General features: G+C 41.5%; 1 protein-coding gene across 6 annotated transcripts in view; it reads left to right on the top strand.

Moving 5' to 3' along the window:
- The window catches only part of ccdc88aa (coiled-coil domain containing 88Aa), a 69,140-nt gene that overhangs the window by 43,133 nt on the left and 10,001 nt on the right, over positions 1 to 16,006 (top strand). For 4 of the 6 annotated variants that reach the window (XM_015362450.2, XM_015362447.2, XM_069179785.1 and 1 more), the window contains exons 13-27: positions 642 to 826; positions 1,729 to 1,866; positions 2,577 to 3,647; positions 4,200 to 4,327; positions 4,970 to 5,111; positions 5,607 to 5,786; positions 6,130 to 6,291; positions 7,016 to 7,293; positions 7,412 to 7,555; positions 8,549 to 8,735; positions 9,204 to 9,349; positions 9,614 to 9,706; positions 11,194 to 11,399; positions 13,992 to 14,075; positions 15,093 to 15,296. In XM_015362450.2, the coding sequence (XP_015217936.2) occupies positions 642 to 826; positions 1,729 to 1,866; positions 2,577 to 3,647; positions 4,200 to 4,327; positions 4,970 to 5,111; positions 5,607 to 5,786; positions 6,130 to 6,291; positions 7,016 to 7,293; positions 7,412 to 7,555; positions 8,549 to 8,735; positions 9,204 to 9,349; positions 9,614 to 9,706; positions 11,194 to 11,399; positions 13,992 to 14,075; positions 15,093 to 15,296 (3,348 nt within the window). The remainder of the gene's footprint in view (positions 1 to 641; positions 827 to 1,728; positions 1,867 to 2,576; positions 3,648 to 4,199; positions 4,328 to 4,969; positions 5,112 to 5,606; positions 5,787 to 6,129; positions 6,292 to 7,015; positions 7,294 to 7,411; positions 7,556 to 8,548; positions 8,736 to 9,203; positions 9,350 to 9,613; positions 9,707 to 11,193; positions 11,400 to 13,991; positions 14,076 to 15,092; positions 15,297 to 16,006) is intronic. The other 2 variants (XM_069179783.1, XM_069179786.1) reach the window with 1 other exon arrangement.

The following is a 16,006-nucleotide window of genomic DNA, read 5'->3' as shown; positions in this document are numbered from 1 at the left end:
GACAGATTTATTACAGCCAATTATTTTTTTACTTTAAAGATTGTTAAGCTTTGTTTTTCCAAATACAGATGGAAACACAAGTCCAGAATGGGGTCTGTCTAATGAAAAATCATGCTACAATTTCAGATGTGGTTACACTACAGGAACATAAACCACGAACAGAGATAAAGCCTATTTTTCAGACATCACCATGTTTGGCCTGGGGTGTATCATGATTTGATAGTGATTAGAATTATTCTAGTGGCAGTGAGCAGACACTTGATTGAATGCAGTCAAGACTGTGCAGACTTGAGACAGACAGTGACTCCCTCTTTCACATCATGCTCTCCTTCCTGTGGGAACTTGAGAGTCTTCCCATTGTAAAAGACAGCAGATGTCTGTGACAGAGTATATTGTGTAGGAAGGCTTACTCAAATCTCATTCCTGCCATATGTATATGAGAGTGGCAGCAATGAAGCAAGTCTATTAACAATTAGTAATTTACAAAAAAAGATGTAAGTGATGGGGGAGGTTACATTTCCAGAATGATTGAAATTCCATTATTTGTTTCTTGGAATTTAATTTGATGCATAGGGACATCCCTGAAAGCAGGGCACAATATTCTTCTTAATGGCTCTAGTGACTGTAAAGTGTCTTTTCAGTGCCACAAAAATCTCTGGGTCACGAAGTGAACGAACTGACGTCCAGCCGGCTGCTGAAACTGGAGATGGAGAACCAGAGTCTTCTGAAAACCGTAGAGCAGCTCAAAAGTTTAGCAGAACCGTCGGAAGACGCCAACTCCAGAATCCTGAAGATTGAGAAGGAGAATCAGAGACTGACCAAGAAGGTTAGCATTCACTGTTTATAAATCTCAGGAGGGAAGCTTCTCTTTTGCAATGTTGTTATGTTACTATGTGAGATTTAACCTAAATCCTAGAGATGCTTGACTTTTGTAAGGTGCCTCCTGTTACATTTAAATTAAGCTGGAAAGAATTCTTAACCTTTTACAGAATAGTTATGGAATATTTTAAAGTTGCAGAAGGTTAGAAGTTGCTGAAAGAAAGTAAGACAAATGGTACCTAAATATAATTTTCTGTCAGTGTTCCCAACTGTTTCACTCCCTTGTGTAATATGCTGGTATTTTTGCACACATACGTCTGTGCATATTAAAAAAGAAATTCCACATGCTGACTAATAAAAACATATTATTAGTTTAGAAATAGCAAATAACTGAGAGAGAAAACAATGATTCTAATTAAACCTGTGCACATAGCATTATCATTTTATGCAAATCAGGTTTAAATTTGTTAGAAAAAAGAATAGATCAGTGGTTTCTACTTGGCTTTTGCAGGCTGTCAGAAACATAACATTTTTTTGAATAAGCAGCTTATACAAAATAGGGATGATGTGGGGGTATGCTCAGTGCTATCATCAGCCTTCTTATTAGTATCCCTTCTCTTCTGAAGGTACAGTTTTTTTTTTGTGGGGGGGGCAAACAGCTGGAGCTGCACATCAGATGCCTTCAATCAGCCTTGGATTACCCTGCAGGGAAGAGCACAGCTGAAAAGACCCTTTTATTTATAATGCAGATTTCCTCCTCTTCCTACATCTTAATCAGTCTGTGTAAAATTACATTTAATTGCCCCTGCCAGACTGTGTTCTGGCGTTCTCTGGCATCAGCTCTTTTTTTAGTGGTGTTGTTATTGTTGTTGTTTAACTGCTGCTCTTTATTTTTTAACTCTTTCTTAGCTGGAGAGACTGGAAAATGAGATGAGCCTTGAGAAGCAGACCCTGCAGAATGCGGAGAACCTCAGCAGCGACCTGATGAAAGAGAAGGCTCAGCTTGAGAAGACCATCGAGACCCTGCGGGAGAACTCGGAGAGACAGGTACTGCAGGGCTGTCAGATGCTGATGGATCACAGGGTGCCTGCTCTTTGTGATCCGGGACAAGAAAAGAGCAATCCAAAAATTGGCAAGAGGCACTTCATTTAAAAAATCACACGCCATTCACAGCTGGGTGCCCTCCCTCCTTTCAGGTGCATGAAAGCTTATAGATACCAGCAATTTAACACAGGTATACAGTATATATATCTTATTGTTCCTAGTCTTTCTGAGGTTTTTTGAAGTGTGATTCCAATATCCGCTCACAATTAGGGAAACAACTTGTGTGCTTAGCATTTCTAAAACATCGGTAGAGATTCCCTTTTTTTCAAAATTAAATTTATATGCGGGGTGTATATTCAGCTGTCTAGGCGTTAGCGCTATTGAAAGATAGATCTGTTAGTTTAAAGGTACTGTTTCTAAAAAAGTATTTTTATAACATGAATAAAATGATATAAAACATTAGGTTTGAAGTTAGTGATTTTAACAGCAGAGACCTGTTTAATCTAAATGATCTTCCCTACTACATATACAGTACGTATCTACAGTGTAGTCACACAGGGCAATCCAATAATTCACCTGCTGCACTAATGTTTGGTGAAGGAAAATTATTGAATGCAGATACTGAATCAGCGTGCTTGGAATTCATAATGACTGCGCTCTTAACGGATTACTCGAAGAATTGAATTGAAAGCCTTTTTCCTCTTCTGTCGTAGGTGAAAGTACTGGAACAAGAGAATGAGCACTTAAATCAAACCATATCCTCCCTGAGGCAGCGCTCTCAAATTGGAGCGGAGGCCCGGGTGAAGGACATTGAAAAGGAGAACAAAATCCTGCACGAGTCCATCAAGGAGACCAGCAGCAAGCTGAACAAGATGGAGTTTGAAAGGAAGCAGCTCCGCAAAGACCTGGAGCACTACAAAGAGAAAGGAGAGCGGGCGGAGGAGCTGGAGAGGGAGGTGCATCGGCTGGAGAGGGAGAACGAGCAGCTCCAGAAGAAGATCACCAGCCTGAGCATCACCTGCGAGAAGGTCGAGGCGCTGGAGCAGGAGAACTCGGACCTTGAGGTGGAGAACAGGAAGCTGAAGAAGAAGCTGGACGGTCTGAAGAACCTGGGCTTCCAACTGGAGGCGTTGGAGAAGGAGAACACCCAGCTGGACGAGGAGAACCTGGAGCTGAGGAGGACAGTGGAGTCCTTGAAGTCTTCCTGCATCAAGGTGGCACAGCTGGAGTTGGAGAACAAAGAGCTGGAGAATGAGAAGGAGCAGCTGAAGAAGAGCCTGGAGCTGATGAAGGCCTCCTCTAAGAAGACCGAGCGCTTGGAGGTCAGCTGTCAGGGGTTGGACACGGAGAACCAGAGGCTGCAGAAGGCCCTGGAGAACAGCAATAAAAAGATCCAGCAGCTAGAAAGCGAGCTCCAGGATGTCGAGACCGAAAACCAAAACCTGCAGAAAAACCTGGAGGAGCTCAAAATCTCTAGTAAGCGCCTGGAGCAGCTGGAGAAAGAGAACAAGATCCTGGAGCAGGAGACGTCCCAGCTGGAGAAAGACAAGAAGCAGCTGGAGAAGGAGAACAAAAGGCTGCGGCAGCAGACCGAGATCAAAGATTCCACTTTGGATGACAACAACCTGAGGATATCCACTCTAGAGAAGGAGAACAGGTCCCTTGCTAAAGAGATGAGCCTCTTCAAGGAATCCTGCGGACGGGTCAAAGACCTTGAAAAGGAGAACAAAGAACTTGTAAAACAAGCAACCATTGACAAAAAGACTTTAGTGACATTACGTGAGGTAATGTTTTGTCAGTATTACGCCTTCTTGATTTTGGAATTTGGATTTGTGGTCCTCTGTTGCCTGAGGATAGCTGATAACTCTGCTGCGTTCACTGGGACTGTATCTTCAATCACACATTATTCATCAGTTACAAACAGGAGAAAATAGACCAGTTCTCTTTTGAAGGGAAATAACATTGAGAAATTCTAGAATAGTGAACTTCATGCTATGATATACAATGTTTATACATTTTTAAATGTCAGTATTTGAAGTTCCAAGCAAATTTTAAACATTATGAAAGAGATTTTTATGACTTTGTCTTCTGTAATACACACTAATTTCTAGACGAGAAATTAAATGCATCTTCCTTCATCCCGAGATGAAAACACTACATGTATTTTAGCAGTATCCTGAGCGGTTTTTTTCACTTGGACTTTCCCAGTACACTGAACAAATATTTGTTGAACATGGATACAGTATCAGCTTGAATTGCTAAGGACACACTATATGAATTATTAATAATGAGCGTTTGATAGGATAAGGAGAAAAACTGAGTGTTTGATGTTTTAGGAGCTGGTGAGTGAGAAACTGAAGACTCAGCAGATGAACAATGACCTTGAGAAACTTACCCATGAGCTGGAAAAGATAGGTCTGAACAAAGAGAGACTGCTAGATGATGAGCAAACATCTGATGACAGGTAAAAGGATTAAAAACTGCATTGTATCTGAGATCAAAAACATCCAGCGCAGGCTCCCAGTATGAGTCAGAAGCCCAGACAGTGGGAGTATCTACTGTTTTAGTGTACAGGTCAGAAAGTGAGCCCTGGGTTTCGTTGTCAAAAACCTTCAAAAGAAAATCTGGCTTTCAGTGTGCAAACTACTGATGAACAATATATAATTATATCGACATTTTGGAGCTCTGTGGTTTCTGTGCAAATCCTTTATCTATTTAATTTGATTAATTATGACATCTGGTTCATCATGATTGCTACACTCCGGCTACTTGTGGGTCAAATTACTTCCACACAAATCGATAAAGATCAAAATTGAATTGAAAATCATGTGTTTTGATAGAGAGAACTAGCAGACATTTGTGCTTGAAACATAGAACTAAGCTTTGTTATTTGACATGGCTAATCATCATACAGCATTCAGATGAATATGCTTTGAGATATTAAAAATCAGTTATTTGAGATATACACTTTCCCAATGTCCGTGTGGTTTGTTAGTCAAAAACATTATAGGATGAATCTTTTAATGGATTTCTAAATTATGTCATTGTAATGTGTGCTAAATTTGGTTATCTTTTCTTGATGTCTGATGGTAATATGTATAAATAGCAGGTACAAGCTGCTAGAGTCCAGGCTTGAGTCCACATTGAAAAAGTCACTTGAAATCAAGGAGGAGAAGATTGCAGCACTGGAAGCTCGTTTGCAGGAGTCTTCAAACCTGAATCAGCAGCTCCGACAAGAACTCAAAACCGTAAGTCACACAAGTACAGAAATACAAGAGCAAAATGGCCTTAGTCTTTTTTCAAGTATCCTCATCTCAGTGTCTCTCCTTTGGTTAGTTGGACAAAACTTGATCTGGACATTTCATTTTCTGATGTTTTTTTTGCTGAAAGAGCCTAATGCTTCTGAATCTTAGTACAGTTGTATGCTTGTAAAATAGTCGAGTAAAAATAATGTTTTACCTTGCTGTTGTCTGTAACAGAGGCTGCAATAATATTCCCACCAAGTCTGTTGGGAATGTTTTATGTAAAAGTGTCCTTATGAATAAACTGTATGGGTTAACAAGTGAATCTTGGGACCTACAGCAGTTAATGGGTGTGTAGCACAACCCCCTAGGCTTCCTGAAATTCTTAAGGATTAAACCATCAAACTGACTGATGACAAATATTGAAAGCAGTGTGTTAGGAGAGTCTGCTAGTGAAAAGGGAAGTCTCAATGTGAGATCAAGCTTGTGCTGTGACTGCAGGTGAAGAAGAACTATGAGGCCCTCAGGCAGAGGGAGGAAGAGGAGCGGATGATGCAGAGCTCTCCTCCCAGGGGAGGGGGAGAAGAAGCCCAGAGTGTAAGCAAGTGGGAAAAGGAGAGCCACGAGGCCACGCGGGAGCTGCTCAAGGTCAAGGACAGGCTGATCGAGGTGGAGAGGAATGTGAGTGACTTGTCCGTGATCCCCATCGCTGTTTCCCTTGCTGTGGTGTCGGTCCATACAGATTCTTACCACACAGTACAGTCAAGGATACCGCGGACTAGAAAAGGGTGCTATGGAAATCTCCATACAAAACATTACTATTGCACGCCATAAAGTACTATTCAGTTAGATTGTACGCAAAAATTTGCCAAAATACTTTTCCCATGCATTGAGTTGAATAGGGCATCATTTCAAGTACAGAATTGAGGTGAACATTTCTGTGATCTGTTGTACTGCTATACGTGCTTCCCAGACCGCTGAATCACGAGTTGTGTATTGTCCCACTCTCTGTTGCGGTGTGAAGAATGCCACGCTGCAAGCAGAGAAGCAAGCTCTCAGGACCCAGCTGAAACAACTGGAGACCCAGAACGATAACCTGCAGGCTCAGATCCTGGCCCTGCAGAGACAGACTGCCTCCCTGCAGGAGCACAACACCACGCTGCAGACCCAGAACGCCAAGCTGCAGGTCAGCGCTCCTGTACTGGGCTGGGCCGACGGTGTTCACACTGGGGAGTGCAAAGGAGTCCCTTGCTCAGGAGTGAATGGGAGATTTGTTTTTCTTCTCTTATAAACAAACGCACAGAGTCGTGGTTGATTGATTACTGACCTGAGGCTGTTAATAATGAAATAAAACAATGAGGTAGTTATTATTTTAAAAGAGGAAATGCCATGCATTATAGATGTAGAAAATAGCTTCCAAAAGGGGATTATTGTTCACAGTGCCCTCTGCTGACATTTTTTTCCTACAACTCAAAATTTTCTTTACCTATTAATTTGGTTGATAGACTTGGATGTAAATCAGTCATCACTAATTGCACTTTTTTATAATAATTACAAATTTTCCATTTAAGAAAATAATTAGTAATAATATAATAATGCATTACTTGTTTCCCAGCTGGGGCAATGAAAATGGCCTGCATATCAGAGTGGTCATTTCTGGAATCACAATCTTAAAATTGTATGATGCATCTATTAGTTACTGAACAAGTAACTGGGGAAAGCGGTTATTTTCATCGGTCTGGAAATTTAATTAATCATTGAAGTAGCTTAGCAGATAAGAGCAAAATCCAGAGACTGTGATGTGACATCTGTATTGTACCTTTTTTTACCTGTACAATACAGTACAGGTACAATTAGTTCCAACAATCACTCAGGCTTTAAACATCTGAGCTGCCTTATTTGCTGCACAGGTGGAGAATTCCACTCTGAGCTCCCAGAGTGCATCCCTGATGGCCCAGAACTCTCAGCTGCAGAGCCAGCAGTCCAGCACGGAGAGCGAGAAGGACAGCCTGCTGCGCGAGAAAGAGGAGCTGAGGGCCACGTACGAGCTGCTGGTGCGAGACCACGAGAAGCTGGCCACGCTGCACGAGCACCAGGCTGCCGAGTACGAGACGCTCATCAGCAAGCACGGCAGCCTCAAGTCTGCGCACAAGAACCTGGAGCTGGAGCACAGGGAGCTGGAAGACAGGTCAGCACACGGACTATCACGGAGCAACGCTCGCGCAATGTTCTAATACAGACGTCAGTGTCAGGAAAACAGATCTGAACTACAGCTTAGTGTCTGAAGTGCTCTGTTTGGTCTGCAGGTACAACCAACTGCTAAAGCAGAAAACCCAGCTGGAGGAGCTGGAGAAAGTCCTGAAGGCGGAGCAGGAGAAAATGGTATCTGAAAACAAGAGTCACGAGGCCACAGTGTCCAAGTACCAGAAGCTGCGTGACGAGAATGACAAGTGAGTAAAGGGAAGAAATAGGCCTTGGTTTAGACTTACAGGCCTGGCACACAAGTGCAGTGTGGAAGCAAAGAGCCTTTTGGGTTAGCACAGGTGCACCAATACCTGCAGGACCTCCTGTTTTCTGGTTTGCTTTGTGGTTTCTGCATGTGTGTGCCACATTTATGACTCCACACCCTTGCATCCGATTGATTTTCCCTTCCCTTAGTGCTTCACTGTTAAAGCCACACCAAACTCTTATATAGCATATACCTTCTTAGAAAACTGGTTTTAATTTAAGTTCAAGATTGAATTATGTCAGATTGCATTATATCAAAAAATACTTAAATACTGTTGGAAAAAAGAGAGATCTGTATGGTGTAGAGTTCCCAATGAGTTTTACTTTCTATTTCTTTGTTTAATAATAAGTATGTTATAATAGATTCCCTTTACTGCTACAAAAACAGAAGGCGGGCTCAAGCAATGTGAGTCACTTGCAGTACAATTTTACTCTTTTGGAAATAAGGGTAAAGTTAGTTTCTACATCAGACTGATACTGATCAGACTGAAGGAGTTATGCAATATCGGGCCCCTGAATACTAAGAATGACTTTTTTCATTTTTCAAAAAAACATCTTCAAGTTATTATTCATATTAATACAAAAATTCACTTTCATCTGCTCATATTTAAATTCTACCTGAACCATTAACCACATGTTTATATGTTTCCACCACGAATTTAGCTTCTGTGTCAAATGGGGGCACGAATGGGTTCATATTGACTCGATGCCATTTTTATCTGTGCGAGTCAGAAATACACAGAACTACTGGGCAGTGTCGGCTGGAGACTGAATGGAATATTTGATGAGCAACTTTCAAGTTGTTCAAGTTGTTCAAAATGCACTTGGTAGACACATGCCATCTTAATTCAGCATACCACGAGCATATAATATTGTCTATAGTTATGATGGTGCTTTAAAATACCATACATTAAACCACACTTCTGTGTTTGAAGGCTGAATCAAACCTACAATCAGCTGCTGAAAGACAACGAGGGGCTGCAGACAGATCACAAGAACCTCAAGAGCCTGCTGAACAGTGCAAAGCTGGAGCAGACGCGTCTGGAGGCAGAGTTTTCCAAGTTAAAGGAACAGTACCAGCAGCTCGACATTACGTCCACCAAACTGAACAACCAGTGTGAGGTACCAAGGCCAGAAATCTCAGTCCAGGAACAGAGCAGTTGATTCTTTTGGGGGCCTGCTTCCGGTCAGTGTAGTGGGACAGTGTCCCCAGGGAAACGTCTCTCTAGAAAATTTACAGTGTGCATCAGCATGGTGGTTCTTTTCCAGACTTGAATCAAATCTGTGGTTTAGAATATATTAGTGGCCTTAAACGGGAGCAGTCTAAAGTACTGGAAAGAAAGAAGATGAATCTGAAGCTAGAGTAAGAAAGCTCATATCAATTTTTTTATATTGAATCTTTCACGTGAGATGCTGTTTCTAATGTCCTGTGGTTAAAGGAAACTTTGAAGAAATATTATGGATGATTCTTAGCACAATCCCTTTTAAATTTTTTTGTGAGAAATGTAAACAATTTCACACTGGGTAACCGGTTTATGTGCGTTATAATGATGAAGGAATTTTGGTTGGTAAAAGCAATTTGTTTTCCAGTTACTGAGTCAACTGAAGGGAAACCTGGAAGAAGAGAACAGGCACCTGCTGGATCAGATACAGACACTGATGCTACAGAACAGAACTCTGCTGGAGCAGACCATGGAGAGCAAGGATCTCTTCCACGTAGAACAGAGACAGTACATGTATGTGCACAGTACAAGCAGAGCTTTCAGTATACATACACACCACAGAACATTCTGTTAACATGCCACTTCATCCACAGCAAAGGCACTCAGATTCCAGTTACTGTTTTCTGAGCAAACTAGTGATTTGGGCTTATAAGTAATGCTAACCTCCAGAAGTGTTTTATAGAAAATAGACCATTTATTTTTACATTAATTTACTCTTTAGATCTTTAATGTTTTATTAGGCTTGTTACAGAATACGTCTTGCATTTCTTTATTTAGAGACAAGCTTAATGAGCTAAGAAGACAGAAGGAGAAGCTGGAAGAAAAAATAATGGATCAGTACAAATTTTATGATCCGTCACCACCAAGAAGGTAAGTATAAAAGGAACTGTGGACAAGGTTCCAGAGCATGCACCTTAATAATAAGTATATATATATATTTATTCACTTTCTATAGTCTGTTCCTGTACCATAACTACGTGAATGGACCAGTTGACCAGTTGGCAAACACTAGTACCATCTGACCACATGTTGACCAGTTCAGTCTAATTGATCAACACTGAATCATGCTGTAGTTACTTCACTGGGTGACAGAAGGAGCATTGTTACCTGGTAGCGTGATCTTGCCAGATCTCAGAAGCTAAGCCAGGCTGGGCCTGGTCAGCACTGAGACGGGTTCACCTCAAAGGAAACCCAGGGTGGTGCTGCAAGGGGTGTTGGTGGTCCAGCTGGTGGTGCTCCTCCCCTGGACCTGAATTTCCAGACCAGTGTCCCAGTGTGAAGCGCGGAAACACTGTACTGTAGGAAGGGCTGTACTTTAGGCTACATTTTAAACTGTGGTCCTGACTATTTGGTCACTTTTCAGAAGACTAGAGTTTCAGAAGACTTGTGTCCTAGAAAAATTCTGCTGTGTGCTTAGACAATCTGGCTTACCTGAAGTTCCCTCCGAGTTCAACTGGTGCCTGAATTTCAGACTTCCTGACTACTATTCCAGCATTTTTATAAGTATATATTATAAGTGCTCTTGCCTGTAACATGGACAGATGTTATTAGGGTGGTCATTTTGAAATTGAGACCTAACACCACAGGTACCTACTGTATAAGAATTTGTGGTAATTTTTACTTGTTTCAAAGAATTCTGCTTTGAATCTGAATGGTGATTGATGTTTAGTGTATATCCAGAACTTCCAGTAATGTTAAGCCAGCAAGACTGGAAGTTTATTTACCATAGACTGCATCAAATAAAAGGTGTTATAGTTTGTTTAATGTATAATTAGAAGATCTTGTTTCATCAAATTACCCTGGATGAGTGGGTTACATGGTTCATAATTAAGATTTTAATTGTCAGCTCAACAGCTGTGGGATGAGCAGGTGTTCATTTCTTGAGTGTTTAAAAAATTACACAAAACAAGTACTAAACATCTTTGCATTTGTAAAACATTTTATAGGCTGTACAGTGTTCTATTTTATTTTATTCTTATGGTATAATTCAGTATACAGTATAATACGGTATCATTGAAGCAATTTAGTTTGTTGACTATTACTGCTTTGTTTAATGTTACTATGGTTGTGTATGTTATTATGCATGTTATTTATCCTGTTTTAATTAATTATTTTAATTTCTGTTTTAACATTCTCAGCAAATTAGCTTCTGAGGAGAGTTCTTAAGGCTCAGTCTGATGGCTGTGTGGCAGATGGACTGCAGTTCATAGAAGTTTTCATTCAGATTACAGAATGTTTTGTGCTGTAATGGAAAATGACTGCTTCTTATTAACGCCGTCAAAAAACACGGGTTTTTCAAATAGGGTATGTAAAGGGCCGAGTGGCTTCTTCACTCGTGTGCTTTGTTTCCTTTCCAGGAGGGGTAACTGGATCACGATGAAGGTGAAAAAGCTGATTAAGCCCAAGAACCGGGAGCGGATCAGGTCCCTGACGCTGACCCCAACACGCTCCGAGTCCACGGAGGGGTTCCTGGGCCTCCCTCCGCAGGACAGCCAGGACAGCTCTTCCGTGGGCTCCGGCTCCAACTCCCTGGACGACAACCTGTCCAGCAAGAGGAGCAGCAGTGAGTATCGCCTGCTAGCCTGACGCGGACCACAGGCCGAGCAGGCAGCTAGAGAGAGGCCCCACGAGCTCAGCCACTTCCAGCCACCCCAGAAACTCACCAGCAGGCAGAATAAAGCACCCTCCCCGTCAGCCCGTTTGTCCTGCTTCATTGTGTTGTGCTGCTGTCATTTACGTCTTTTAATTCATTTCGTTTTACCTTCTCTCGAACTGAAAGGGATGACAGTTCAGTGTGTACAGATGAGAGCGAACACACTCTGAGTATAGGAGTCGCTCTGTTTTAGATAAGCCGGCAGATTCCTATGTTGGTGACATTGTGGGCTGTGTGGGCATGAACAGGTTGTAGTTCATCCTCGTTAATGTGTCCATCTGTACCAAATGGTGAAATTCACTCATTTACATTTTAATGGTGGTGTTGATGTAGCTTTTTAATTGCGCTGGCAACACCCTAACAGACATTGTGCAGTAAATTCAAACTTTTGTTGTTCACATCCATAATTTTGCAATTACTTCTTGGTTTTCATGAAAGTATATACTGTTTAAAAAATCTATTTTGTAGAGATGTTACAGTTGTGATATTTAACCATATTCTTTTCAACCTCACAGTTAAATTGTAAGGTTCAATCATTGTTAAATGATTATCTGCCTTGGTTTTTGTTTTGGTTTTATATTTTCTGAAATTGTTTACAAAACAGAGAAGAAATAGTGTCTGTAATTGTACAAATATAACCATATGTAGTGTTCCGTGTTTTCAGTGTTTATTTTAGAGCATTACAGTACATCTTTACTACCTTCCAGTGTAGCAGAGCCTGTTCATTATCCTCTGAGGCATAGGATGTTTATCAATTGTTTATTTTAATAAAAGCTCAATATGAAACCAAATCTGGAGATAAAGAATGAAACGCACAAAGGTATGCATTTACATACATTTGAAAGTTAGATGTACCCACAAGTACAGTAACTAGAATAAAGCATACCATTTGGAAAAATACATTATCTTCAAAGAGGTGCAGAGAGTAAAAAATTGAGACAGATCTCAGACAAACATAACATATACTGGAAAAAAAACAGCAAGCATTGGCTTAAGTAAAAATAAAAAACAATACAGTAACAATAAACACAAAACAGTTGAGAGAGACATTTCTCAAGTGATTTGAACTTAAAATATTGTTGAGCCTTGACCTCCATCATAAGGAAGTGAACCGAGCACCACACTCTTTCCCTGACTGCAATTCAACCTTTTCCTAAAAATTGCAATTGCAAGGTGCAGCATTCACTGGTTTAGAGTGGCATGACTGAAGAAAAGACAGGAGTAATGTACAGTAAGAAAGGTGGCTTTGGGGTATCCCTGCAGGCTTGTAAAACACATGTTGTGGACACACATCTCCACTTCTTTTGCAGAGGAAGAGAACATTAAATGGTGTATTCTGTATTTTTTTCCACAATATCTGTGATTCATGTCAGTGGAAAATCAGTGTCAGCACTGACTAAATTTAACAGCATAAAACCTCTGCAAAATGGCACTTTCCTATACAGTGTAATTGAAAAGAGAGATCCACAAGTGTACAAATGCCACGGTCTCCATTCTCAGATACCTGTGTGGGAACAAACGCTAATATTCCTGACTTCATTAGGACTTTCAGTTGGCTCCCATTATATTTTTATTTACTGTTATGTATCTTTATATCTTTAGAATTTTTATATTTAAAGTGGTGTGTTTTGTTCATAAAAGGATGATTTACATTTTGGGGACATCCCAACATGATCTAGTTGTCTAGATTTCCTAGTTTTAAGGATCAAATTCTGCCCTAAAATTGATTGTGAGTAGTCACACAGACCACAGACCCTACACAATAAAGAATACATTTTGCACTGTGTGAGGATAAAGAGGTTTCTGTCTTTTGGTGCCAACTTTAGATGAATAATCTTTGATTATCAGGGCACAGTATAAAAAGGCACTGCCCATTAGTAGTACTACTTTTATATTGTTAAACATACATGGATGATTGATTCAGTGCCTAAGGCTGAATTGCACCACTGCTGCCCCAAAGCTCCATGGTCAAATATGGTTAAAACAGGAGATATAGTTAATACAAATAACCCCCTCTGAGCTTTGATTTTGAAGAAATATTATATTAATATAGTCTTCATTTGCTAGTGTGAGAGAGATTATATGTGATCTACGGGACCTTACATGAGAGAAAAGCACATTACCTTGAAAATACCGTCCCTAACACAACCCAGTGTCTCATCATGCTGTGCTCCTGTGTGATTGCACCATTCAATAAGTGTTACCGTCAGCTGTGGGTCCTGTCTCCTGTGTCTGTCTTGTGAATAAGTGAGAAATCCACTGTCCCAAGGTTCACACCCTCTTCCACTCATCCCACTGAGCTGTTTGTTTGTGGTACAGCTCGTTCTCTACGTCGTTCAAAGCATGCACAACTGAATCTCCGTAGAGTGCCGCACAGGTTTCTGTTCCCTGGTTTCGGCATTTGTTAACGTCCATCTGTTTTCTCCCTCCCTCCTTTCTTTATTTCCATTTCCCCGTTTTCTTCCCGTTTGTTTTTTTTAACCACCTGCTATGACATAAAAGTGGCTGCACTGAAAAGGTTTCCCTTTATGAGGAACAGACCGAAGGAAAAAGACAGAGTGAAGGCCATCTACCGCCGTTCCATGTGTAAGAACCCTATAGCCTAGCTGCTACCTTCTATGGGCTGCTCGTCGTCTTTTCCTAATTGTTCTCTTTTTCTGCCATTTCCTTAACCCCTGTCCTGCAGTGTCTGAAGCACTAACTGTCTTGATGAACAGCAGAGAACCTACTGTAAGAATTCTATAAATAAGGTGCTGTCATCTGTAATAAAATAGGTTATGATCTTGGACTAACATATCCCCAATTTTTATATATAATTCTGTTTTAAGAGAATATTTTGGCAGTAGCATTTTCTTCTTGCGTTTTGAAGGCAATAATGAAATATAACCTAATAGTGCTTATCTGATGGCAATAGTTCATCAAGATGCACTGTATGTTACTAATAGCATTCTAAAGCTTCCCAATGCTTCCAATATACAGCATCAGTGTTAAACTGAAATACTGCTTCACAGCTTGAATTTTTGTTTTAAACTTCAAAAAGGGCACCATCTTTGCAAGATGACCTTGGGAGACGCTGACAGCATGTTTTTATCCTGCACTGACCATGGAAATGCGTTGCTGCCTGTGGCTTTAACTGAGCATTCCCTGCTGCCTCCGTAATCCATAGCCACTCCTCCCACAGCTCTTCAGACATCCCATCCCAGACTTCAGACTTCCCAGCTAGGCTGCACGCGGCCCGCTTCACAGGCATGGCTTTGCACTGCGCGGTACCAGCAATCGCTGTCATGTCCGAGCTGAAATGGATACTGCAGACTAAACCTCCCTCAGCCCCAAGTTTCATTTCAGCTCTGCGCATGTGTCATGATTACATGGACGACCGAGATTGTGGCCTCATCCTAAGTCATTCATCACTGAAAGAAACCACAGAAAAAGCCATCTTGACACATAGTGCTGATACCGATGTAACGAGCCTAGCACGCTGCTCCCTGAAGACCAGGGTGCTCTTGCACCTTTCCATGGAGCAGCAGGCTAGACGCACCCCGAAAGAAGACGCAGTCACTGCGCACGGCCATAGTAATTCATTTCTTTTCATTTCCATCTCAGCCATGAATGACCTGTTGCAAACCATGGCCCTGGCGGGGGGCCAGTGGGCCGGTAGTTCTGAGAACCTGGACGGGTCAGATGACGCCACCACCAGGCTGAGGATGAGAGAACTGGGATCCATGGCCTACTCCACCACGGCTATCAACTACGCCACCCTCCACCCCTCCACTGGCCTCAGGTCCAGGCACAGGCTTAAGTCCAAAGGTAGAGCTAGGACACACGTCATTTTCATTTCAGTAAAAGAACACATTACTGCAACACACACAGCACAAGTCCTCCTCTTATCTGTTTAGACACTATGCTGATTAATGCATTGTGTGTATAAAGTAAGTCCTCCACAAATCTTTCTAGACGTTGTTCTGAGTAGTGTGTGTATATAAAATAGTTCGGAAAGTTGTTGAACTTTAAAGGGAAGGTAGGTAGAAATATGCTCTGTGATGTAATGAGTGTGAGAGGGAGTAGAACCTGACCAAATCATGCAATAACCTATAACCCAGAATCCCCCCGAAACACTTAACTATTTTTTGCAAGTCTGAATTTCATGAAACCAGAGCCGTTTTGGGGCAGGATGTCCCATTTTTCACTTGCAGCAACTTCCAGCTGTATCACCCGTACATTCACTGCTGGGAGTCTCAGTGCAGGGGATTTGCTACAAACAACCCACTGTGTAAAAAGGGAGGCCAGTGCTCTAGAAATGTGCGCGAGACCACTTGGGTCTCATGGCTCTTAAGACAAACTGATGTTCCCGTGAGCTGTTTTATGTATTGAATCAGTTCTGTAATCGAAGCCTCAGACATTACTCAGATCATTGATAACCCTAACTAGCTGGTTCTCTTTTTGGCATCCGGATGTACTTTTACGTAATGGAGCACGCTTTGCACTTCCTGCTCGTGAGCACGAGCGGACCGGCATGA

This window comes from Lepisosteus oculatus, chromosome 17 (assembly GCF_040954835.1).
Source record: "Lepisosteus oculatus isolate fLepOcu1 chromosome 17, fLepOcu1.hap2, whole genome shotgun sequence".
Lineage (NCBI taxonomy): Eukaryota > Metazoa > Chordata > Actinopteri > Semionotiformes > Lepisosteidae > Lepisosteus > Lepisosteus oculatus.
Note: the sequence above shows the minus strand (reverse complement) of the source record. Positions and strands in the feature narration are given on the sequence as shown.